This window comes from Podarcis liolepis, assembly GCF_965112155.1.
Source record: "Podarcis liolepis genome assembly, chromosome: 7".
Lineage (NCBI taxonomy): Eukaryota > Metazoa > Chordata > Lepidosauria > Squamata > Lacertidae > Podarcis > Podarcis liolepis.
This window is the reverse complement of record NC_139561.1, coordinates 25,552,280-25,577,022: the sequence shown is the minus strand read 5'-3', so window position 1 is coordinate 25,577,022 and position 24,743 is coordinate 25,552,280. Positions and strand designations below refer to the sequence as shown.

General features: G+C 44.4%; 1 protein-coding gene across 4 annotated transcripts in view; it reads left to right on the top strand.

Annotated features, from left to right (window-relative positions):
• The window catches only part of MEGF6 (multiple EGF like domains 6), a 210,932-nt gene that overhangs the window by 19,269 nt on the left and 166,920 nt on the right, over nucleotides 1-24,743 (top strand). For 3 of the 4 annotated variants that reach the window (XM_083512799.1, XM_083512798.1, XM_083512801.1), the window contains exons 3-4: nucleotides 2,906-3,015; nucleotides 22,575-22,679. In XM_083512799.1, the coding sequence (XP_083368925.1) occupies nucleotides 2,906-3,015; nucleotides 22,575-22,679 (215 nt within the window). The remainder of the gene's footprint in view (nucleotides 1-2,905; nucleotides 3,016-22,574; nucleotides 22,680-24,743) is intronic. The other variant, XM_083512800.1, reaches the window with a different exon arrangement.

Here is a 24,743-nt window from a genome sequence, read left to right as displayed (position 1 = left end):
ATTGCAGCAGGGCACCTTGGCCTTCCTGTTGCATGTTGGGTGCTGCCATATGCAAAGTCTAAACAACGTTCCAGTTGGAGAAGAGAAGCCTGAGAGGTGATCCGATAGCCGTCTTCAAATATCTGAAGGGCCGTGGCGTGGAAGATGGAGGGTTACAAAAGTTGGGTTTTTCCTCCTCTCTCTTCCGAGCAGTGGCAAGAGTCCATGGGGTTCTAGACCACCCCCCCTGGGTCTGTGTGTCTTTGGAAGACTGAGACACAGTGGAGACTTTCATAGCCATAAGAAATACGGTTTATTTGCCTATTTACACCTTCAGTCTGCATGGAGGGGGTCCAGATCTTACAGCGTGTCCATATCAAGAGGGGGTTGTCCCCCACAGCAGTGCAGGCAACCTTCAGCCAACCTGCCCAAGATGGACCCCAGTCTTTCTTCTGCCGCCTTCTTCCCAGAACCCTGTGCTCCAAAACTCTCTTTTTCCTGTCACCTCAAACACACACCTCATCACCTGGGCTATATCTGTCTCCCCAGCCCCAAAGGATTCCTCTCTTAGGGACTATCAACCCCTTTTTGCCAGGGATTCCTTGCCTGGCACAGTTCTGCAGCTTGTACTTTTCATCCTAATCACTAATCAAAATCCTACCATTTACCCATTTCTAGGATTTGGGGGGGGGGGTTCCCTCCCAAATCCAGTGTGGTGTAGTGGTTAAGAGCAGTGGACTTGTAATCTGGTGAAGCGGGTTCGCTTCTCCACTCCTCCACATGCAGCTGCTGGGTGACCTTGGGCTAGTCACACTTCTCTGAAGTCTCTCAGCCCCACTCACCTCACAGGGTGTTTGTTGTGGGGGAGGAAGGGAAAGGAGAATGTTAGCTGCTTTGAGACTCCTTAGGGTAGTGATAAAGTGGGATATCAAATCCAAATGCTGCTGCTGCTGCTGCTGCTGTTGCTGCTGTTTCTTCTTCTTCTTCTTCTTCTTCTTCTTCTTCTTCTTCTTCTTCTTCTTCTTCTTCTTCTTCTTCTTCCATGACATGGAGCAAACTTGTTTTCTGATGCTCCAAAGGGTAGGATCCAAATCAATTCACGTTGCAAAAAAGGAGGTTCCGACTAAATATTAGGAAGAATTATCTGATGGGAAAAGCCATCTGCCAGGGACTCTTCAGCTGTGATTCCTGAATCGCAGCCAGTTGGACTAGATGACCCTTGGGATTAGCCAAATTCATGGAGGGCAAGGCTATCAATGGTGACTAGCTATGCTGGCTATGTTCTACCTCCACTGTTAGACGGAGTGTGACTTTGAATACTAGGTCCTGGAAATTCCAAGTGGGGATATGTGCTGTTGTGCCCAAGTCCTGCTTGCAGGCTTCCCAGGGGCATTTGGTTGGGCCCTGTAAGAACAGGATGCTGGCCTAGAAGGGCCACTGGCCTGATCCAGCAAAGGTCTTGTTAGGTCCTCCTACCTCCTGTGCGTAAGCAGCTTGGGAAGAAGTCACTTGTCACTTAGGAGAGTTTCTCGAAGCCAAAATAATTTCTCCTGGTTCTAAACAACCCGCACACCCCTCTGGATGCGAACTGTTAACCGTGGAGGGAATGTAACAACGAGTTTTCATTCATTTTTTTCGAACCTCGGCATGCTTTCCTTGCAGGCCATCTGCTCCATCACTTATATTAAACCTGCGGATTTTTTAAAAAGACGATTGCGTGATGTTGAAAGCAATATCTGTTTTGAGCACAATGGAGAAGGGAGTCTTTTTGGCAGCACGCAACCCAGTTGGGCTTTTTGCCAGTTTGCGAGCTGTTTTGCTGTCTAATGACTGGATATTGCTTTCCCAGACACATCTGGGCTCTGATTGCTTTCTCCATGCTTGGCTGAAATGGGTAAAATATTTTCGTGTTTTCCACCACCCCGTTTTATTTCTCTTTTCCTCCTTGCAAAACTAGACTGGAGATGTTGTACATTTGGATGAAGCTGGGTTATGCCTTAAGGCTGGTTCCCCATGCTAGCCCTGCTCAGAGTAGACCTTTTGAAGTTAATGGGCATGGCTAACTTGGGCTCCTTAATGTCATTGAGTCTACTTTGAGTGAAACTGAGTTGAATACAACCCTGATCATTTGCCCTGCATTGCAAGGAGTTGGGCTGGGTCACCCTTGGGGCAACAGTTGTACCAATCTATGCTTTTATGATTCGGTTTCTTTGTGAATTAAAAGCACTAAGTAACCAGGATTTGTCTGGACACTTAAAACAATTTTTTTAAATGGATACACCTGGCATTTTCTGCTATGCAGGAAAGTGTGTGTGAGTACAACACTCGAATACATGCAGTCATTCTGTGGGCTTTTACAGTTAGTTGTGTTTCATCTCTTGCCAATGGGATGTGTTTAAAACATATGTTAAAACCACCACAATGGTCAAACAGTGAAGTTAGACTAACTCAACTGGAGTCTTAACTATATGTGACATTAAAGTATTTTTTTCACCTGTATTTTTGGTTGCTTACAGACTTCCACTGGGTTGTTTTTTTGGGTGGGAGTCAATCACATACTGAGAAATTCTAGTTGCACAGTGAAAGTTGATCCTGGTAAGGCTCCTGTCTGAAAACCTGGAGATCTGCTGCCAGTTGGTGTAGACATTATTGGCCCAGATGAACCTTTGGTCTGATAAGGCAGATTCCTATGTTGCTTCCTATTTGCAATGGCTTGATTGCTCTGGGTTGCAGCCAATGTTAGAGCAGACCCACTGAAATTAATAGACAGAGCTAATTTACCTCCATTAATGTTCAACAGGTCTACTCAGAGTAGGACGAACACTGGGCGCAACTTTCTGCATCTGATTTCTGCTGAATTAGGCGGCTGTAGCCTCCAGTTGCAGTAACATATAACGCTGCTTGTTTTGATGTTTTCTTTTCTCAGGATGGTGTATTACATGGACAACCGGCAGCTCTACAGCATGCAGTACCAGACAGTGTACAAGTGCTGCCCGGGATGGTCTCAGTTTGGAGAGGACACAGGCTGCCTTTATCGTAAGTGGGCCCCCCTTCATCCTGCCATGTTTTGCCACCTGGGATAGCTCAGTCGGTAGAGCATGGGACTCTTAACCTCAGGGTTGTGGGTTTGAGCCCCACGCTGGGCAAAAGATTTCCTGCTGCCAGCAACGCGCCCAGCTTTGCGGGGCTGGAGGAGGTGGGCAACGGCTGGAGGGCAACTCGTCCGGCGGGGAAGAGGTGGAGGCTGGATGCGGCAGCTCCCAGCTCAGGTGACCACTTTGTGCCATGGTGGCTATGGCAGACGAAGGTTCTTGGCGCAGCACTGTTTAGGTGCGGCATGGCGGAGGCGGGCGAAGGTGGCAAGCTGATTCCGGGAGGTGCCATGTCCAGCTTCTGCCTCTTCCCTGGCGCCCTCCAGAACTTGATTCCCTGGCACCCTGTGGCACTAGCCTCTATGGGTAAGATGCCCCTGGACCAGAGGACCTTGTGGTCCCTCCCAGCTCTACAGTTCTATGATGTGTCTCTTTAATTGCACATACAGAATCTCAGTGAGATCCACACGTACGCTTGTGATTTGGGCCTTGTCTTTTGATGATGTCCAAGGTGGCTTACAACAGATACGAGCTATTCCTGCACATGGGCAAGTGTTTGTGTGTACATTTGTTGATTTGCACATCTCGGCGACCCAGGCGTGCAGAGTGCACCCTCATAGGACGGTGTAGGTGAGCAACCGTAACGTTTGCGCATGCAGATTGTGCGGTGTGCGAACACCCCTGCTGGCCCAGTGCAAAGCGTGTCGTGCTTCTTAACAACAGGGTAGCAAATACAAATTCTCTCTGTGTGTGGCAGAGCAGAGGGACCAAACATTTGCTGAATCTCTGAGCAGTTGTGTGCGCTCAAAGGAAGACAGAGCAAATGAATGAGAGGTGGTGATAGTGTGGAGGACCAAAGAGGTCTTCTCAGAGAGGGTGGGAGCCTTATGAGGGCATCTTTCCCAGATGGAAGTGGACACTGTACTGTATATAAGCTTCTTCCCTGGCCATACAAGGCTAGGAAGCTCTGGCTTGGGGTCCAAATGTGATCCTCGTAAGTCTGTCTTAGGCCACATCCTCTCTCCACAGGCCACACCCCTTGGCAGCCATGTTTTGCACACCCCCAAGTGTTTTTGTCTGGTTGGAGTGCATCTTTGAACTCCACTAATGCTTCTTGCTTGTCAGGATGTAGAACAGAGAGGAGTGTGCTTTGGTGTGATGCACTGTAGAAAAAAGGCCACTGTACAAACATAAAATTTGCATTCATTGCTTTGCCTACTCTTGCCTCTGGCTCTGCTGCTATGTGGCCCTGAAAAGGTTGCTCAGAAGGGATGAAGGTTTTGGGCTGAAAAAGATCCCCCACTCACCTCCTAGGATGAACAGTGCTCTTTCTACCTCCCCCCAACCCCCCCCCCCTGGAATTTTGGTCACAGACAGCATGGATATCATTGTGCAAGTTTCTATTTTGTTTCCAGCATTGAGGAGACAACCTTAGAAAAATTACCAGCTTGCATAACCCGACTTCTATACCCATCTGTCTTCCTCATTTGTGGAGAAAACAACAACTAAATGGAGGTATTTCAAGTCCTGAGCTATAACCTCTGAAACAACTTGAAATGAAACTTTTTTAAAAACAAGAATTTCATCTATGAAAAGATAGAGTAAAGAAAGAAAGAAAGAAAGAAAGAAAGAAAGAAAGAAAGAAAGACCATTACATTTTCATACATTAATATACAGATGTGCATATTCTTATTATCCTAATACACATATAATTGTCAGTAACCCAATATATTATTTGTAAACTCATTCCATATATTGCTGTATTTATCCAAAGTCTCCGTCTATAAGCTGTCTGTTCGTATGTTGCCAATGTTGTCACGTTGTCAAGCCATTGATTAAGGGGGAATCATATCTTTGTTCTTCTAGTTCATTAGTACTATGAAACTTGGCGAAGGTGATCTTATGGCTTGAGTGGCATGTGCCCTCCCCAGGGTTGCCCAGAAGACTGAAAGAAGTTCTCCACTCTTGGCCTAAAGGGGTGTGGGGAGAAGAAGAATCAACTCTATTCCAGTTTGCAAAGACATTGTGATCTGGTGGTGATGCTTATTCCTACATAGGACATCAAAAGTAGGGTTTTTTGTTTGTTTGTTTGTTTGTTTGCTCCCCACAAGTGTGTAGCAAAGCAAGAGAAATATTCTGAAGAATCTTGTCTTTGTTTTCTACCCTTTCCATTGTTCTTGGTTGGTTCTTACTTCTTCTTAGCATGGAAGGTGTTCTAAGTTTACATCATTGAAATGCTAGTTGGCTTGAGGTCCGTCCCTATTTAAAGCAAAGACCTGCACTGAGGATATTAAACTCTGGACTGTTTTCGAGATCCATCCTCCTCATTTTTCAGAATGTTTGTAGAAATGATCAGGCCGCCGGGAGTTGCCTGATATGCCTTTGCGCTCTGCTAGTGCGATGCGTTCTGGAGTTTTTCCTAATAGCTTGGGCTGAAGAAGGTAAATTGGGAATCACTCTATGTACGCTGATTAATTGTGTGGGGAAAGGAGCCAGGCATTGTTGCTCATGGCTGGATAAGACTGCAGGCCCATTACAGTCCAGCATTCCATTCCCAAAGTTTAGAGAGATGCAGTGGTGGTGACGATTATTATGAATTTGGTGAGTCTGTCTAGATGAAACCCTGGATTTCTTTCCCAAACTCGCAATCCCGTATCTCTGAGGGCGGAATGCATACGCGCAAGCTTTGCCAACCCAAGTTCCTTTGTCAAGCCAATGGCTTTGGCTGGCCAGCTAAGTACAATGGTACCTCGGGTTACAGATGCTTCAGGTTACAGACTCTGCTAACCCAGAAATAATACCTCGGGTTAAGAACTTTACCTCAGGATAAGAACAGAAATTGCACGCCAGCGGCACAGCGGCAGTGGGAGGCCCCATTAGCTAAAGTGGTACCTCAGGTTAAGAACTGTTTCAGGTTAAAAACGGACCTCCAGAATGAATTAAGTTCTTAACCCGAGGTGCCACTGTACTGCAATTTAAAAGTCCAGAAGGTTGCCATAGAAGCAAATGGGTGGTGCTTTCCCTACCCCCTCAATAGCCAGAGCAGTGTGTGAGAGTTGGCCGGATGCTGAAGACTGGAGGGAGCAAGGCAGGTCTTCCACTGTTCTGGATTTTGGAAACCTAATGGGGAAGCAGCCTCTGTTGGAGTGTTAATGCTGTGAGCCCCTCCCTCCCAGGTTGTGTTTATGCATAGATAAAACTATATATTCTAATTCCGGGCCCAGAAATTGGCTGTACCAGTCAACACTGGTGGACGGCACCCCTAGCGTTATAAAACCATGTTGAAGATAAACAAAACATTGCACAGGAATTCCCTATAAAGCAGGATTGCTTTGTTTTATTGTGTATTTTTAAATTGCAAGAAAGGAGATTCCAAGTCAACATCAGGAAGGACTTTCTGACATGGAGATCTGGCTGACTGTGGAATAGACTACCTCAGAAGGAGTTGGGAGTCTCCTACACTGGTGGTTTTTAAACTGTGGTCAGCTGCGATTCTTGCATTACAGGGGTTTGGTCTAGATAGCCCTTGGGGTCCCTCCCAATGCTACAATTCTCTGATTCACGATGGATGTTTTATAGTTCAGTCAGTGGTTGTGTAACTAGGTTAATACTGTTTAGAAACCTGTCTTGCAGTCTACAGATTAATAAACAGTGAATTTGTAACAACCACTACCATAATACTTAACTCAAGATGTGACCAGTTTGTCTGCTGTGGGAGAATGATGAAGAAAGTGAAAAATAAGATAAATAACAACAAGAAGAAGAATAATTCAAAGGAAACTTTGGAGAGGGAGCAGATAATGGCCTTATCTGAACTTGGCAAAAAGAAGAAGAAGAAAAAAGTACACCCAAATTGGCAATCGGCCAATCAGCTCAACTCAGGAGGGAAAAGAACTTTCATAAAGGTTTCCTGCAGAGGAAGTGAATAATTCCATTCAGGAAAGCAGAAGTCCAGTATAGGAAAGAGAGACGCCTAGAGCAGCATCTTAGCTTGCCATTTGAACTGCTGGCACGGAGAAGGGAGAAGGAAATCTCTCATTTGTAGCTGGAAAGGGGCAAGAGAGATAATGGGGGCAGACACGAAGAGGAAGAGCGTCTGTGCAGAAGAAAAATGATAATAATAGTCTGTGTCTGTTTATGAACTGGTGTGTAATTTGTCGGAGGAACCCAAAGTTAGGAATGTTTGTGTTTTTGCTTTTTTTTTTTAACTGCCTGCTAACGGGAGCAGCCTTAAAAGCTAATGAGCTTCTGCGTTTGCCGGTCTTTGTGTTGTTGCCAGCTAGCAATTGTCACGAGTTTTTGTATGGCTGCAGTTGGAGCAACAACTGGCATGCTGTGGAGAAAGGGGAGAGGGGAAACACCCACCCACCCACCACTACAACCCAGGAACCATCCAGTGAAGCTCTGAAGATGTCGACCCACCAGCTGTGAAAAAGGCAAATTCCATGCTAGCGATCATTAGGAAGAGAATTGAAAATGAAACTGCTCATATCATAATGCCATTGTACAAATCTATGCTGTGACCACGTTTGGAATACAGTAAGCCTACATGTAATGCGTTTAACCTGTGTGCATTCAGCTTACATGCAGGGCAATTTTTTAAAAAAATGTATTCCAGGGAAAATGTCTTTGGCATTGCAAACCGCCATTGAGCCCAGTGGGTCTTGACTATACTCGATTTTGGCTTTAGGCATGATCCTTGGAACATACTGTAAGTCACGGGCTTACTGTACTGGGTATGGTTCTGGTTGCCTCATCTAAAAAAGGAGCTGGAGAAGGTTCAGCAAATGGGTAATAATAACAGTTAAGGGGGTGGTGCGACTCCCCTATGGGAAAAAGTTGCAGTGTTTGGGGCTTTTTCGTTTAGGTAAAAAGGGAGTTAAAGATGACATGATAGAAACTAATAAATATACATTCTTCCACCATGCTATGTATCTATACACATGCGTGCACACATGCACTACCGTGCTTGAAATAAACTATTTTAGTTTCATGAAGCTCATTGAATTAGTTCAAGAATCTCTGAACTACACTTGAAAGTAGTTTCTGCAAGTGCCAGGTGAACTGACTATGAATTAAGTTCATTTTCAGGTAAAGCTTTTTTTAAAAATTACTTTATCTTCAAGTCTATTCTCTGACATGCCCCCCCCCCAAACCCTTAAAGCCTAGATATCATAAATATTTGAGGAGGGGTTATAAATTAAACCATTCAGATTCCAGTATGTATATATATATATGTGTGTGTGTGTGTGTTTTGATGTTTACTTAAGTATACAGTGGTACCTCGGGTTACAGACGCTTCAGGTTACAGTCTCCGCTAACCCAGAAATAGTATCTCGGGTTAAGAACTTTGCTTCAGGATGAGAACACAAATCGCGCAGTGGCAGTGGGAGGCCCCACTAGCTAAAGTGGTACCTCAGGTTAAGAACAGTTTCAGCTTAAGAACGGACCTCCAGAACGAATTAAGTTCTTAACCCGAGGTGCCACTGTATTTTGTAGTTTGGCAGAGCTTGTAACATTCTGAACGCTGTTTCTTTGGGTTTTTTTGAGGATCATTTAGATGAACTTGAATTGAGCTGTGAACTGAACTTGTTCACAAATTTTCTATGAAAAAGGGGGATGAATGTGAAATGGAATTAGTTTCTTTTAAGGCGTATTCATCTAGAACTACTGGTAGTTTCTTTTGAAAATGAACTTTCCAAGCTCTCTCCCTCTTTGCATAGGGTGGTCTTATGTTTACACAGAGTACACCCATTGAAATGAATGACCATGGTTAACTTAGGTGTATAGTTTTCTACTCTGCATAAAATTTAGTTGAATACCGCCCTTCATGTACCTTGAGAGCTATACATGTTTGTTTATTAGAGGCTAAATCTAAAATTGTGTGCAATAATGCACATTAGACCACTTTGTACGCATTAAATAGCACATATCACCATGCTGTTAAAAACCACTTTAAAATATTTCAGACCCTTTGATAAAATTGATATGAGTAAATATAATTTTATTAATGCCATTCTTTCAGTTAGAGGACTTCCATCTGATCCCCTTTGATATTGAGGGCTGTCCTCTGTAAAGTGCATCATGACCCCTCTCTCCCCACCCCCACCCCTATTCCTTGGGACCTTCTCATGATTTGACCCACTTTGAGCCGCCTTCTTATTCCTTGCAAAGACAGACCTTGAACATGTCAATGCAAACTGTGTGAAATTTGCCCAGGAGTACCCTTCTCCTTACAAATTCATTCCTGTTTGACTGATGGAACTCCAAATGGGCTGTCAGGTCGGTGCCCACCCCCACCCCTTTTAACAACCCCGTCGCTGAGTTCAGAATTTCTGGGAGATGGATGGAAAACTTTTCACGGAAAACAGATGGTGAACAAGACAGCGCGAGAAGAGGCCTGTATACTTTAAACAGCTCCAAGGGGATCTGTAAAATGCCTTGTGAAATATCGGGCTTCCTAGCGGCTTCTTTCCATCGTGTGTGTGTGATTGGGTCTGCTGGATTCATAAGGTCCTCTCATGCTGTCAGATCGCACCTCATAAATGGGGTCTCTCTCTCTCTCTCTCTCTCTCTCTCTCTCTCTCTCTCTCTCATGGTTTCATGTTTATCTTTTTTTCTTTAAACCCCCTTGTCTTTTGCTTTGGGCTGTTTGGCTGGCCAAGGTTTGTTTAAAGGTTCAAAAGAGACACCAGAATGTTTCTCAAGCATAGTTGAGACATGGGACACATCCATGATGCATTTAAAGCAGCATGGTACCATTTTAAACAGTCATGGCTTTCCTCAAAGAATTCTGGGAGCTGTAGTTTGTTAAGGGTGCCGGCAGGTTTTAGGTGACCCCTGTTCCCCTCACAGAGCTAGAGTTTCCAGAATGGTTAAGCAATCAATGAGCACAAATGAAATATGCAGATTTAGCTATGGGTGTCTGATGTAGTTCCAAAGGAACCGAGCAGGTTATGGACTCCTCCTCCTCCTCCTTGACACCTTAAGTAGAATTCTGGCAGCGACTTTCAACACTGTTTCATTACCTTGGGGATACAGGCAGCATGGCTTGAGCGTTGCCTTTTGTCTGGATAAGCGTCCATTGATGGGGATGCTTCTGAAGAGACTTGTGACCCGCAATTCAATTCAAGCAGGTTCCAAAGTTCAGGTGCGTCTCTTCTGATGCAGCCAAAGTAGTGGTGGGGTTCAGGTGTCGGTCAAGCTGAGATGTAAGCCAAGAGGAAAAAGAGACTCTGGTTCTGTGAGCATTGGCAGGATGGAGAACCGAGGAATCCACCTGGTCCAGAGTCAAACCATTGTTCTGTCCAGTTCCGTATTGCCCATGCTGACTGGTGATGTATCTCCAGAATTTCAGACAGAGATCTTCCCAGTGCGACCTGAAGATGCTGGAAATTGGACGTGGGACATTTTACATGCATAGCAGATGCTCAGCCACTCAGCTACGGCCTTTCCTTGGATGACAGCAAACAGACGTTGGTGCTGTCACATTGGTTTCTAGGGGCCAAAATCAATGTGATGCTAAACACGCCATTAGGAATGCATATACCCTTCAATATTTCTCCTATGAAAATAGGGATGTTCATCATCATCATCATCATCATCATACCCCACCCATTGGACTGGTTTGCCACAGCCACTCTAGGTGGCTTACAACATATGTAAAAGCATAATAAAACATTAAACATACTTTCCGATGCAGGGCTGCCTTCAGATGTCTTCTAAAGGCTGTATAGTTACTTATTTCATTGGCTTGGGGGTTGCAATAACTCCATAGCCTCCAACATCTCTCAGCTGAAAATAGGGACATCCTAAGGAAAAGTGGGACATTCTGGAATCAAATGAGAAACTGGGATGGCTTCTGTAAATCCGGGACTTCCCTAGAAAATAGGGGCACTCGGAGGGTCTGGTTTTGGATACTAAGTTGGCTGGATCAGGCAAAGGTCCAGTACAGTCTCTTTATATTGGTAATGTTTATCCAAAGTCTCCGGGCTCCATTAGGTGACCTATTTATTTAGCATTCATTTGATTTGCTTGTGTGAAGCTCATGTGGAGGCTAGACTATGGCCAACTTTAATTGAACATCCATCCTTATTTGCTTGCAGAAAGCTTATGCAGACAGTAGGCTACAGCTGGCCTATATTGAGCATTGTTCTCATTTGTTTGTGGGCAGCATTCTTCCTAAATTCGTCCTGATTTGCTTGTGCGGTGCTTATACATCTTTCCATTAATCGTTCATTCACCCCATGCTTTCCCTGTTAACTCTCCCAACTGCAAAAAGTCAGTTTTTTAAAAAGTGGGTTTGTTGCGCCAGGACGACAGAGTTCTTTAATCCGCTTAATGCAGCAAACCTAAATTCCTGGTATGCGCTTGAATCTCTCCCACAAAATGCTGACAGCCTGGAGGTGACCTCAAATATAGGTCTTTTCCTGGAGATGCCAAGAGGTGAAACTGGCTCCTTTATTATGTATGGAAAGAACGAGTGCTACCACTTTGCTGAGGTCCCTCCCTTATTCTTCCTGAGAACTGAAATTTTAATGCCTTTAATTTCCCATGGCAGAAACAAGAATAGCAGGAAATGTTGTCAGAGTGTAACTTGTTCTGTATTACCGGGGTCATAATTGATGGCACCGTGATAAAACCCAACAAAAGAAGTGTTTATGAATATTATCGTCAGTAATATAAAGAGTGGTGCAAAAGAGCTGCTTCCCCTGTGCACGCCCCAGATGTATTAACACAACTGCAAATACATAAGCTGTTGTGGGAAGAGTCACGGCTCAGTGATAAAGTATCTGCTTTGCATGCAGAAGGTTGCAGGTTCAAAACTTGGCACCTCTAGTTGGGGCTGGGAAAGCCCCACTGTCTGAAATCCTAGAAGGCTGCTGCCAGTCAGTGTAGATGATAGTGAGCTGGACCAGTGGTCTGACTCAGTGCTAAAAGAACTGCCCAAGTCTTTTGTGAGTATGAAGGAAGCTTTGGAAAAGAGTCTAAGGCCCCATCTGCACTATACATTTAAAGCATTGTCACTTTAAGCAATCATGCCTTCCCCCAAATAATACAGGGAACTGTAGTTTGTGAAGGATGCTGAAAGTTGTTAGGGGACTCCTATTGCCCTCACAGAGCTACAATTCCCAGAGTTCCGTGGGAAGAGGGATTGTTGGTTAAAGCACTGTATTTTATTTGAGCTTTCACATTGTAGGGGAACCAGCCTCATATCACCAGCATGTTTAAGTCTAATTAATGCATGAAGGGGTTAATGCCATAGAGTAAGCTGTCCTGCCAGGTTTTGCCTATGTCTGAGCTGCTCCCTCCAGCTGCATGGTTTTAAGCAGCCTCTTTTGTTTCAGACAAGAATAAAGTATGAAACGAATGTTTTCCTATACCAATAGTTTAGGAACTTTTACCATTTTATAATCAAGCAACATTTTACTGCCTGAGCAACTATTTCTGACTGCTATATGGAAAAGCACACAAATCTGACCTCTGAAGCTTTTTGTGAGGATACCATTTTATGACTTTCTAAACGTGTGGTATATTTTTGTGCTAGGGAAATGGGATACATTGAGATTCACTGGAAAGGGCACATATTAAAAGTTTTTACAGCCTATATTCCCATGCTTTCTTTGCTGCATGTTTTGCTACATCAAATCTCAGCTGGGGCTCTCTCACCAAAGAACAATTGCCCCAAGTTTGCATCTTTGCATCTGGGATTTGCAACACACATGACACAAAAGCAGCTTCTGGAAATCTAGTGGAAGCTTAACATTCATTTCTGTGTCACTTGCTTCAAGAAAAAAACAAACTGTTTGCAACCCGGTGGATCCAGAAAATTGCACGATTTGGGGTGGTATATGAACATATACCTTGCCGACAAAGGTCCGTATAGTTAAAGCTATGGTTTTCCCAATAGTGATGTATGGAAGTGAGAGCTGGACCATAAAGAAGGCTGGTCACTGAAGAATTGATGCTTTTGGATTATGGTGCTGGAGGAAACTCTTGAGAGTCCCATGGACTGCAAGAAGATCAAACCTATCCATTCTTAAGGAAATCAGCCCTGAGTGCTCACTGGAAGGACAGATCCTGAAGCTGAGGCTCCAAAACTTTGGCCACCTCATGAGAAGAGAAGACTCCCTGGAACAGACCCTGATGTTGGGAAAGATGGAGGGCACAAGGAGAAGGGGACGACAGAGGACGAGATGGTTGAACAGTGTTCTTGAAGCTACCAGCATGAGTTTGACCAAACTGCGGGAGGCAGTGGAAGACTGGCTTGCTCTGGTCCATGGGGTCACGAAGAGTTGGACATGACTAAACAACAACAACAACCAACATATAGCTCTACCCTGCTGTTTTTATGGGGAAACAGAAGCATGTATGGAGGAGAATGACATTGTCCAATGACATCCGTTGTTTTGCCACATCATGCCCACTGGTGTGAAAGAAATTTAGCGCGACATGCTAGTATATCTGTCTAAAAGTATTGTTCAACAATGCAGCAGGCACTGCAATAATGCAACAGGCACTGAAAGGAACATTAGAAAACAGGACAGAAATGGCAGCATTTTAACCAGGAAATCTAACACAACATTTCTCACATCCGGATGCAGCCAGTGTCTGGTCTTCACTGCGCTTTCTTTCTGATTTATTTCTGGGGTGGTTATACAACAAAGAGCTTTCATCCTAACAGAGGTTAGACAATGTCCAGTCTTTGTTGAGCATTTGTTCAGTTTTCTTTGCAGAGAGTTTCAGCGATGAGTGGAGTTTCTGGTGTTGCATTCACACATATTCCCACTAATCTGCATGCCTCTCAAACCTTTCAATGTGTTTTACCATCACTTTCTGAACCATAACATATTTGCTAGTTTTTAAAAGTGGATTTCTTGCATTAGACTAGAGCAATGGAGTGCTTGACTTAATGGAAGAATCCTAAAGTTTCCCAGCGTGTGCTTGAACCGCTCCTAGAAAATACCCACGGACTTGAGGCGCCCAATGTGTCCCTGGGAATATATTTGCTCTCCTCCTTTTGTGGCTGGTGTTTTGTTTTGTTTCCCTAGATCCAAGAGATTCTGCAGGTGAATGCAGAATGCATTTTGAGCCCAGGCCCTTATCTGACACCAAGGTGCTCTCTTCTCAGTTTACTCCTTCTCTCTGCAGAAATTTATCTTCTCTCCGGACTGGCGGCGGGGGTGGGGGTCTTTCCCAAGCTCCTCTTTGGCGACTGAGTTGGCTCACAAAAATGCTTTGATCTCCTCTGTGCTGTTGATTTTTCCCTTAAATGCTCTTTAAAAAAAAATAAAAATCTCCATCACTATTTTGCCAGCAGGCTAAAAGGCTCTGAGAGCTATTTCTTGGATTTAGGCAAATCTGCATAGATGGAGGTGCAGGGTTTGATGACTCTGTCCATTTTGGTTTGGTTGACCCCATTTCCACATCTGTTTGTGAATTGCTTTGTTTTTTTAAAACACGCGAAAATTAATGCACATCTATGCATTTCAGACAGAATTTTGCCTAGTATATGCATTGCATCTCCCCTCAATAAAGGTAAAGATAAAGGTAAAGGAACCCCTGACCATTAGGTCCAGTCGTGACCAACTCTGGGGTTGCGGTGCTCATCTCGCTTTATTGGCCAAGGGAGCTGGGGTACAGCTTCTGGGTCATGTGGCTAGCATGACTAAGCCGCTTCTGGCGAACCAGAGCAGCGCACGGAAACGCCGTTTAGCTTCCCGCCGGAGTGGTACCTATCTATCTACTTGCACTTTGACGTGCTTTCGAACTGCTAGGTTGGCAGGAGCAGGGACCGAGCAACGGGAGCTCACCCCATCACGGGGATTCGAACCGCCGACCTTCTGATCAGCAAGTCCTAGGCTCTGTAATTTTCCCCAATTCTCACGCTGGGCATCTGGTTGGCCACTGTGAGAGCAGGACGCTGTTCATTGTACAGCAACCATGTTCAACTCGCTGCAAGGAAATCCCCTATCCAGCTGGTCTGTCTTGTGTTATGTCTGGCGTCTCCCCATTAGTTTTATGGCTCCCGTAAATTAACACCCACTTGAGATCGCAGGATCACACCTGCTAGTGTCACTGGGCCTCACAGGGATGTTTTCTTTCTTGCAAGAGCTGAAAGGGGTCGACTGTAAATGAAAAGGTACAGCTGAGCCTTTGCAGACAGACCTCTTCAGATATGACTCATGCAAAGGAGCAACCCAAGAAGAGACTAGCTGCTGGGTCAGACCAATGGCCCATCTTTCCCAGAATCCTGTTCTCACAGAGGCCAACCAGACTGCCCTGAGTGCAGCAGCAAATCCCCACCTGCAGTTTCCGGCAACTAGTGTTCAACTGCCTCTGACAGGGGAGGTAGAACCTAGTGACTGTGGCTGGTAGTCTTTGACAGGCTTATCTTTCATGAATTTGTCCAGTCCTCTTTTAAAGCAGTCCAAGTTGGTGGCCATTACTGGTCCTTTGCAGGAGCAAATTCTGTAGTTTAACTATGATCTTTCAGCCATCAGCTTCATTGTTTTTTTTTTTTAAAATATTCTATTAAGGATTTTCTTGTTTTACAGAAGTAAGTGTAATGCCTCGTTGTTGTTTTTCCCATGTAACATTTTTACAAATCCGTTTCATTTGTTGAGGCATTAGGGGGAGAAGAAAAAAAGAAAGAAAAAAGAAAGGGGGGTGGAGAGAGGGAAGATGGATGGGGTGGGGTCGGGTGGCGGTGTTTCTATTATGTTTAATGTATGTAGAGTTTGGTGTCAGCGTTGCTTGTGTTGTTCACTTGTGTTCCTTTGGTGGTGAGAGAGGTTGGGGTTGGCCTAGGGTGTGATTGTTTGCTTGTGATTGCCTGTGGTGATCTTTGTTTACGTGTGTGAGTGAGGTGGGTGGGTGTTTTGGATCAGGTTAGCCATACTGATTTGTATGCTGTTGGTGGATTATTGTCATTGTCCTGTTGGGCTGTGTATGTGATAAAGGGGAGCCATACCGGGGTGAAGGCATCTTCTTCTGTTTGTCCCCGTGTCAGTTTCAGTTTATTAGTTAATTTTTCTAGTAGGGCTGTTTCCCATACTATTTGGTACCATTGGTCCATGCTCACTCCTGACAGGTCTCTCCAGTGTCTGGTTATGGTGTTTCTGGCTGCTGAAAGTAGGTGGGTTATGAGTTCTTTGTGGTGTAAATGGGCAATGTTGTCTTGGAAGATGTTTAGTAGGGCCAATTCTAGCGTGATGCCTATTACTTGCTTAGTTATTTTACATATTTCTTGTATGGCTGTTGTCCAGAATAGTTGGATTTTGGGACACTCCCACCACATGTGGAGGTATGTGCCTGTGGAGGTGCACCCTCTCCAGCATTTTGGTGAGGTTCCTGGGTGTATTAGCGCTAGTTTCCTTGGTGTTAGGTACTACCTGTAGGTGAGTTTCAGTGTGAGTTCTTTTCTTTTCGTTGATATGGATTTAAAGGGGGGTTTAGACCACATTCTGGTCCATTGAGTGGGGTTAATCTCATAGCCTATGTCATTCTCCCATTGTTTTTTGATTGAATCTAGGGGATTTGTGGGATTTGGAGTAGTATTTTGTATATTGCGGATACCGTCCCTTTACTGTTTCCCTTTGTTGTTAGGAGGAGGTTTTCGAAAGTTGTCAGGGGCCTAGTTGCTGCTGATTTTACTGTTGGGTTGTTTAAGAGGGCATGTAGTTGGTGGTGTGTTAACCAGGGCATTTGGGTGTCTTCTAGTTTGTCTTGTATTTCTTGTGTTGACAAGGGTTTGTTATTTTTATAAAAGTCTATTAGACAATATAAGCCTTTGGTTTGCCAGGTTTTTATCTGGAGGTTTTGTGCTGCATGGTGGAATAATGGGTGGTACGCCAGGGGGATTAGTGGGGATGGGGTTGGGGATAGTTTGCCTATTTGTGTTTTCTATGCTTTGAGCATGGTCTGTGTGTACCTGTTAAGTGTTGTGGGAATTTTCTTTAGTTTGTTTGGGAGGAGTGGGTATGTTGTGGTGCAGGTATTTTCAATTGTGTCCCTCTCTAGGTGTACCCATTGTTTTGTCTCATCTTCCAGTATATATGGGATTATATGGCGTATTTGTTTGGCATTGTAATATGCTTCTATGTTGGGGATTCCCCATCCTCCTTCTGAGGTGGGGAGGTGCAGGTATCTGGGGCTTATTCTTGGTTTTTTATGTGAGAAGATGAAAGAGTGTAGTTTTCTCTGCCAACTGCGAAGTTGGGTTGAGGGGATCCAGATTGGGAGGGTTTGGAATAGGTAGGTTAGTTTTGGGAGTGTGATCATTTTGATCATGGCTATTTTGTCTGAGAGAGTGAAATTCATGTTATTCCATCTCTTTAGGTCTTTGTTAATTTGTCGCCACAGGGGCTTGTAGTTGTGGAGGTGCAATTTATTGAGGTTTCTGGTTATTTGTACCCCTAGGTATCTGAACTTGGTGTGGCAAAGTTATATTTTGGTGACCTTCGTGAGTTCTTTTTGGGTGTGAGGAGGGGTGTTGAAAGCACATAGCTTCTGACTTTGTAAAATTTACCTGTAGGCCCAACACCATTGCAAATGTGTTGAGTTCTCTGATTAGGGAGGTTGCTGTGCTTATGGGGTCTGGTGTTGTGACCATTAGGTCATCTGCAAAGAGTCCTAATTTATAGGTTCTGCCTTTTATTTCCACTCCCTTGATGTCTGTGGCTGCTCGGATGTGAATTGCTAAGGGTTCCAGAGCCAGGATAAATAAGAAGGGAGACAGTGGGCATCCTTGTTTCGTGCCTCTTTGGATAGCTATAGTATTAGAATCCATATTGTTAGTTCTGCATTTTGCTGAGGCTTGGGAGTATATTTGTTTGAGGATTTTTAGGAGGTTGGGGCCAAATTTCATGTTAGTTAGTACTGCTAATATGTATTTCCACTCTAAGCAATCAAAGGCTTTGAGGATGTCTAGGGACATAATTGTCAATGGGAGTTTGGTTGCCTTGCTGTGTTCGATCAGGTTCAGTAGTTTCCTGATGGGGTCTGTTATATTGCGGCCAGGGACAAAGCCAGTCTGGTCTGGGGCTATTAACTTGTGTAGGATGATTTTTAGGCGGTTGGCCAAGATTGATGTGAATATCTTGTAGTCTTGGTTTATTAATGAGATTGGGCGGTATGATTCTACTTTGAGGCTGTCTTTTAGTGGTTTTGGGATGGAGACTATTTTGGAGTGGGTCCAGGTTTTGGGGATGGGGCCCCCTTTTATGATGTCGTTGAATAGGCGGGTCATGTAGGGCATCAAGGGTTCTTTGAATTTCCTATAGAATTCTGCTGTGAAGCCGTCTGGGCCTGGGGCTTTGTGTGGTTTCAGGTTTTTGAGGACCACATCTATTTCTTCTGGGGTGATAGGGCTGTCTATGAATTCCTGTTCCTCATCAGTTAGGGGCACTCAGCTTCATTGGATGTTCCTAAATTCCAGCATTACAAGAGAGGGAGTAAAACTTCCCTCTGTCCACTTTCTCTTGACCATGCATGATTGCATAGGAATCAGCTTCAACCCAAAAATCATTGTATAGGCTTCAACTCAAGACTCATTTATTCCAGAGGAATTTTATTAATCCTGTATAAATGATCAGGAGTGAGCAAATAGTAGATTACGGCCAGATTACTTCTCCTATCCACTTGAATTTCTTACAAAAGTTCCTGAAATTTGCAGGAAAACAATTCTGCTAATCCTCCTCCTGCTAATTCCCATTGTTCAGATTTCCAGCCTCTGTGGGTGTTCTGAGTATGTTGTTTTACCCAGCTGAGGAACAACTCTTTATCTCTTTTGCAAAGAGGTGTTTTTCTTTCCCACTTTGAAATAAACGTTTGGGGTTAGTTGGCCAAAAACACCACTTTGAGCGTTACAAAAAGAGATTCTTTTGGAATTTTAGAGGTAAGAATACAGGAGAGGCAAATGATGGATTGCCCATTTAATCTTGAGGGCTGCAGATGTATCTGGGTAGATTGTGGTACAAACCTGTTTACGTCTGTTCAGAAATGAGCAGAAGAATGTTTGAGGGAGTTGCAGGGATCAGTTTCTGCTGCCAAAGCTGACTCTTAATGAAGCTGAATTAGTCATGTCTATCAACTTCATTGAGTCTACTCTGAGTAGGACTAGCATTTGATGTAACCAATGATTACTGGCAAGGTGGCTGGAAGCCATGTGAAGGGAATTCCACACACGTGCTGATATATGTCCCCAGGAACAGATGAATATGTGAATTCCCCCCCCCCCCAGCATCTTATTCCCCCCAAACTTAATTCAGCCCCCCCCCAATATTTCAGGAATGAAAATGAATGAAAATTCACCAGTCTTTTAAGGGGCATTTCTTTTAATACACACCTTTTTGGGTATGCAGTTTGGACTAATACAGTCACACCTCATGTTACATTTGCTTCATGTTACGTTTTTTCAGGTTGCATCCTGAGGCGACCTGGAAGTACCAGAAAGTGTTACTTCTGGGTTTCGCTGCTCGCGCATGCGCAGTAGTGCTAAATCGCGCTATGCACATGTGCACAAGCACCAAATTGTGTCGCACACCTGCGCAGATACAGTGCTTCAGGTTGCAGGCTTTTCACATTGTGAATGGGCCTCCGGAACTGATCCCGTTCACAGCCAGAGGTACCACTGTATGCACATTCTAACAAACAGCTTGCTCTAACATATTGCATCTTCTGTATGTTGTTTTCACTAATGTATGTGTTTTTAAAATGTTGTGAATCAGATGGAAAATGGAGCCAGCTTGTTTTCTGTTGCTCCAGAGGGGAATAATAATGATAGTCGCCATCGTCGTCGTCGTCGTAGTAATAATAATAATAATAATAATAATAATTAATAATAATTTCTTTATACCCCACCCATCTGGCTGGGTTTCCCCATCCACTCTGGGCAGCTCCCAACAAAAGATTAAAATACATTAGAACATCAGTCATTAAAAACTTCCCTAAACAGGGCTGAACCAATAGACTCAAGAACCGAACAAATAGATTGAAAGTACAAGAAAGCTGAATCCAACTAAACATTAGGAAGAACTTTCTGACAGTGGAACGGGCTGCTCCAAAAGGTGGTGGAGGTTTCTTGGGAGAGGTTGGGTGGCCATCTGTCAGGGATTTTCAGTTCTGATTCTTGCATTGTTGGCAGTTGGAGCACGCTTGGTGTCCCTCCTAACCCCCTGTACTTCTATGAATCACCATCTCCGTTAACTATAGTAGGTCTACTTTGAGTCGGGCTAGTATTGGCTGCAGCTCTATGTTTGTGGACAGAGTTCATCCACACAGTGGGGAGATCCTTGGCCATTCTGCTGCCCTGCCGTTTTGTATGAAATTCAGAAACATCGCACTGTTTCTGTTTCTTCCAAGCTGAGCAGAGCATTTCTCTGTCACAGTGGGATCTAGTCCAAAGACTTCTGCTCTGGACATCATCCACTGGAACAGACCCCTTGTCAGAGTGCCAGACAAGATCTGTGGCATTTTAATCGCCATCACGCTGTATGAGCTACACAGTCTTCAGAGCTAATCACTTCACCGTTTTTGGACTGTGGTTCTTAAATTGTCTTAACCTGGCATCAGACACCAATGGCGCTCTCTCGTATTACATGATCTATGCCCCTGCATTGTTGGAGACAGTGTGGAGTAACAGGCACATTTTTGCCTGGGGTGGGAATGTGGGAAAGTGCAAAAATTTGGAGGTCTTTTCAGAGATAGCATGCAGTACCCATCAGAATCTAATTGCAGAGCCAGCCCTGGCTCTATTGTCCACAGAAAATGACTCTAATCCTGTAGTATCACGTAAGATTTTTGCATTCCAGCTATTAGCCTCTGCAAGATTAGCATCCCGTTAGGAATCTTGAGAGCTAATGCCCTAAGAGATGTGGCTTAGCAATGTATGGGATATAGCTCTCTCGGAACATCTAACTTAACACTGCCATGTAATTCAAGGGGAAACTGAACTTGATTTCTTTGATAAAGAACTGTATCCCTTTAATGAGGGAGGCAAATTTAGAGTGGCTGGGGAAATGCAGCCAGATGGGCTGGTTGTTGTTGTTGTTGTTGTTATTAGATAAGGCAGGCTTGAGAGATTAAGTCATTTTCATGGAAGGCATGTTTGAAAATATAGCATTGTACTTAGGGCTTTTTAAATGCATAGCTAATTGAATATTTTATGTAATTCTGTTGTACCCCATTGTACCAAAGTTGCTCGTGATTTTTGTCTTTTGCTATTGTTGAAGAGATCTTTCTTCTTCTTCTTCTTCTTCTTCTTCTTCTTCTTCTTCTTCTTCTTCTTCTTCACAACAATGAAAAAGGTCCTTCTAGTACAGTGGTAGGCAACCTAAGGCCCGTGGGCCGGATGAGGCCCAATCGCCTTCTCAATCCGGCCCGCAGACGGTTCAGGAATCAGCGTGTTTTACATGAGTAGAATGTGTCCTCTTATTTAAAATGCATCTCTGGGTTATTTGTGGGGCCTGCCTGGTGTTTTTACATGAGTAGAATGTGTGCTTTTATTTAAAATGTATCTCTGGGTTATTTGTGGGGCATAGGAATTTGTTCATTTCCCCCCTCCAAAATATAGTCCGGCCCCCCACATGGTCTGAGAGACGGTGGACCGGCCCACAGCTGAAAAAGGTTGCTGTTCTAGTGGTATGACACAATATGGTAGGGTTGCCATATTTTGAAAAGTACAAATATGGACACAAAAGTTGTTGAGCTTTTTCTGTTCTGCTGCATAGTATAATGGGCTGGCTGCAGGAGGGTAGTGGCAAATTCGGAAGTGCGAGGTCCCTTCAGGATAGTCACAGCTACACTCCCTTCTAAGATTATGCAATTTCCTTATAATTACACAATAATAATAACAACTAGGGACACATTGCAATGATCTATGCGGATATTATGCATTGCTTTTCCGCTAGATCTGTGGACAAATATGGCAAATGATTTGGAGTGCTCCGAAACCTCCTTTTGCGGTGACTTAAGCTGTGTTGTCTCTGGAAGTTCCATTGCACACGGCGGAACTTGCACGCCATTTTTTCGAAACGCTTAGCTGTGAGGTGTAAAAAAGAGCAGCTCCTCGGTGCTCTTCCCACACTTTCTCCAGAGCAACCCGAGAGCAGCTATCCTTGGTGGCTTCCTGCTTGCCCAAATGGAGGCGAGAGAGGCGTGTGAGAATGTTTGTAAAAACTAGGTGAAATTTGCATTTCTCGATCTGCCCCACTTTTGCCTTTTTTGCCCACTGCCAGCAGGCGTTCCCTGGAAGCTCGTCCAGAAATGATTTTTTGCTCTTGTGCTGAGAATGGCCCCCAATTCATATTCTAGAGTGTCAGTCAATGGTCTCATCGAATCATAGAGCTGAACTGGACCACAAGATTCAACCCCCAGCAATGGAGGAATCTTTCACCCTCTGTGGGGCTCAAACCCACAACCCTGAGATTCAGAGTCTCATACTCTACTGAGTTATCCAGTGTATCTATATCTCATATGGTCATCTGTCTTTTTCTTTTTAAGCTGTCTGCAATTACGGCGTGTGTTTCAATGGAGGCAAATGTGCGGAAGGCTCCTCTCAGGTCTGCCACTGCCCTGCAGGCTTCCAGGGCCCCAGCTGCCAATATGGTGAGTAGCTGCTTCAAACTGACCCTTGCGCCGATGTCAGTCTTAAGGTGGAGCCGCCTCTCCACCTGAGTCGGAGACCTGGCTTGGCACACACATCAGGCTGTTGGGAGTTGACTCCTAAGTGGATGATAACTGTTATGTATTGAAGTTCTCACCCTGGCCACCAGGGGCATTGTGTATATACCGTATTTTTCACTCTATAACACGCACCAGACCATAACACGCATGTAGTTTTTAGGGGAGGAAAATCCGTAGGCATGCCACCCGTAGGCATTCCCTCCATAACACGCACAGACATTTCCCCTTACTTTTTAGGAGGAAAAAAGTGAGTGTTATGGTGCAAAAAATACGGTAGTTTTTACTCAGGTCCACATAAGTTAATTTAGGCAGGAAACCCTGGGGTGTTGTTGTTACAATGTTGGCATGTGAAAAGCAGGCCGGCTGAGCTGTTCAGTTCAGCTCAGTTCCAGCTTACTATAAAGAACCACTTGGAGAAATCTCTGTGTCGACTGCTATGTCCACCCACAACTTAATACTGGCGACGAAGGTGGGATTTGAACCCACGCGTGCAAAGCACAATGGATTAGCACTTTGGACATGGAGGGACTGTCTGCCCTATTTTTCAGTGCCTGAAATAATTTAATATATAGTTGTGCTCATATATGCTTGTACAAATGGCAGTGGCTAGTGGCCAGTATAAACATATCCCTTACATATTTGTCTATCTCCATCCTGGCTTGTGCAACATGGCAAGCCGAACTATGGGATCATCTTGGTGCTGACCTGCTGATTTGGAATAATTCTTACTGCTGCTCTTGCTATGCCGCCGTCTCTTTTTAACATCTCGGGTCTTCTAGCGAGGCCTCCCTCTTATGTTTGCACGTGTGCGTGATGTCTGAGCGCCGCCGACTGCAATCCTGTATTTGGAAGCGAGACACAGTCTCCTCTGCCTTTTTGCCAGATTCCATTGATTCATAACAGCGGGGGAGAGGGGGCAGTTAGGTCATCATAGCAAGAGAGGTTCTCTCTGGGAAAGACCCCGCTAAGTGCTCCTTACATCCCGTAATTCGGAGAGATCTTCCAGTTGGCACGATACATGTGTCTCCCCCTACCTCCAGCAACAAACGTCAGGGATCACACACACCCATGATGCACACACACAAACCCACAATTAGATCACACAATTTTCTTTTTGAGTAACCTGACCTTAGGCATGCTTGCTTGGGAACTCGGGGTCCATGCATTCAATGGGGCACATTTCTGAGCAGGTATGTTTTACGGCTCAGACAGCATGTTACAAAGGAGGCGTGTGAATGCCTCTCTCTCTTTAACACCCCGCCCCCGCCCCCGCCCCAGCCAAACAGCTGCACAGTGAGTTGAGGGGTGGGGGGAGAGACTGAGGTGAATCAGGATTTAGGGAAATGGTCTGGAAGGGGGGGAGAGCTTAATTCCCTACATACCACATATCTGCTAACATTTCTCCGATGAAAATAGGGATGTCCTAAACAACAACAACGGTTGCGATATGTTGGTGGCTTCCAACATATATAAAAACATAATACAGTGGTACCTTGGTTCTCAAACAACTTGGAACCCAAACACTGCAAACCTGGAAGTATGTGTTCTGGTTCACAAACTTTTTTTGGAAGCCAAACATACTCCGTTTTGAGTGTTATGCTTCCGATTTGAGTGCCACACTTCTGTTTTGAGTATTACACTGTGATCTGTCAGTTTTTGCTATTTATTTTTTTGTTTTTGCGTCTCTTTTTTGTTGCTTTTGTGACTGTATGGAACCCAGTTCAGCTACTGATTGATCGCTTGTGTGACTGCAGTACATTGTTTATTGCTTTCATTTTATGGATCAATGGTCTTGTTAGATAGTAAAATTCATGTTAAATTGCTGTTTTAGGGGTTGTTTTTAAAAGTCTGGAACAGATTAATCCATTTTGCATTACTTTCTATGGGAAAGCGTGCCTTGGTTTTGGAACGCTTTGGTTTTGGAACGGACTTCCGGAATGGATTAAGTTTGAGAACCAAGGTACCACTGTAAAATATCCTAGTGGG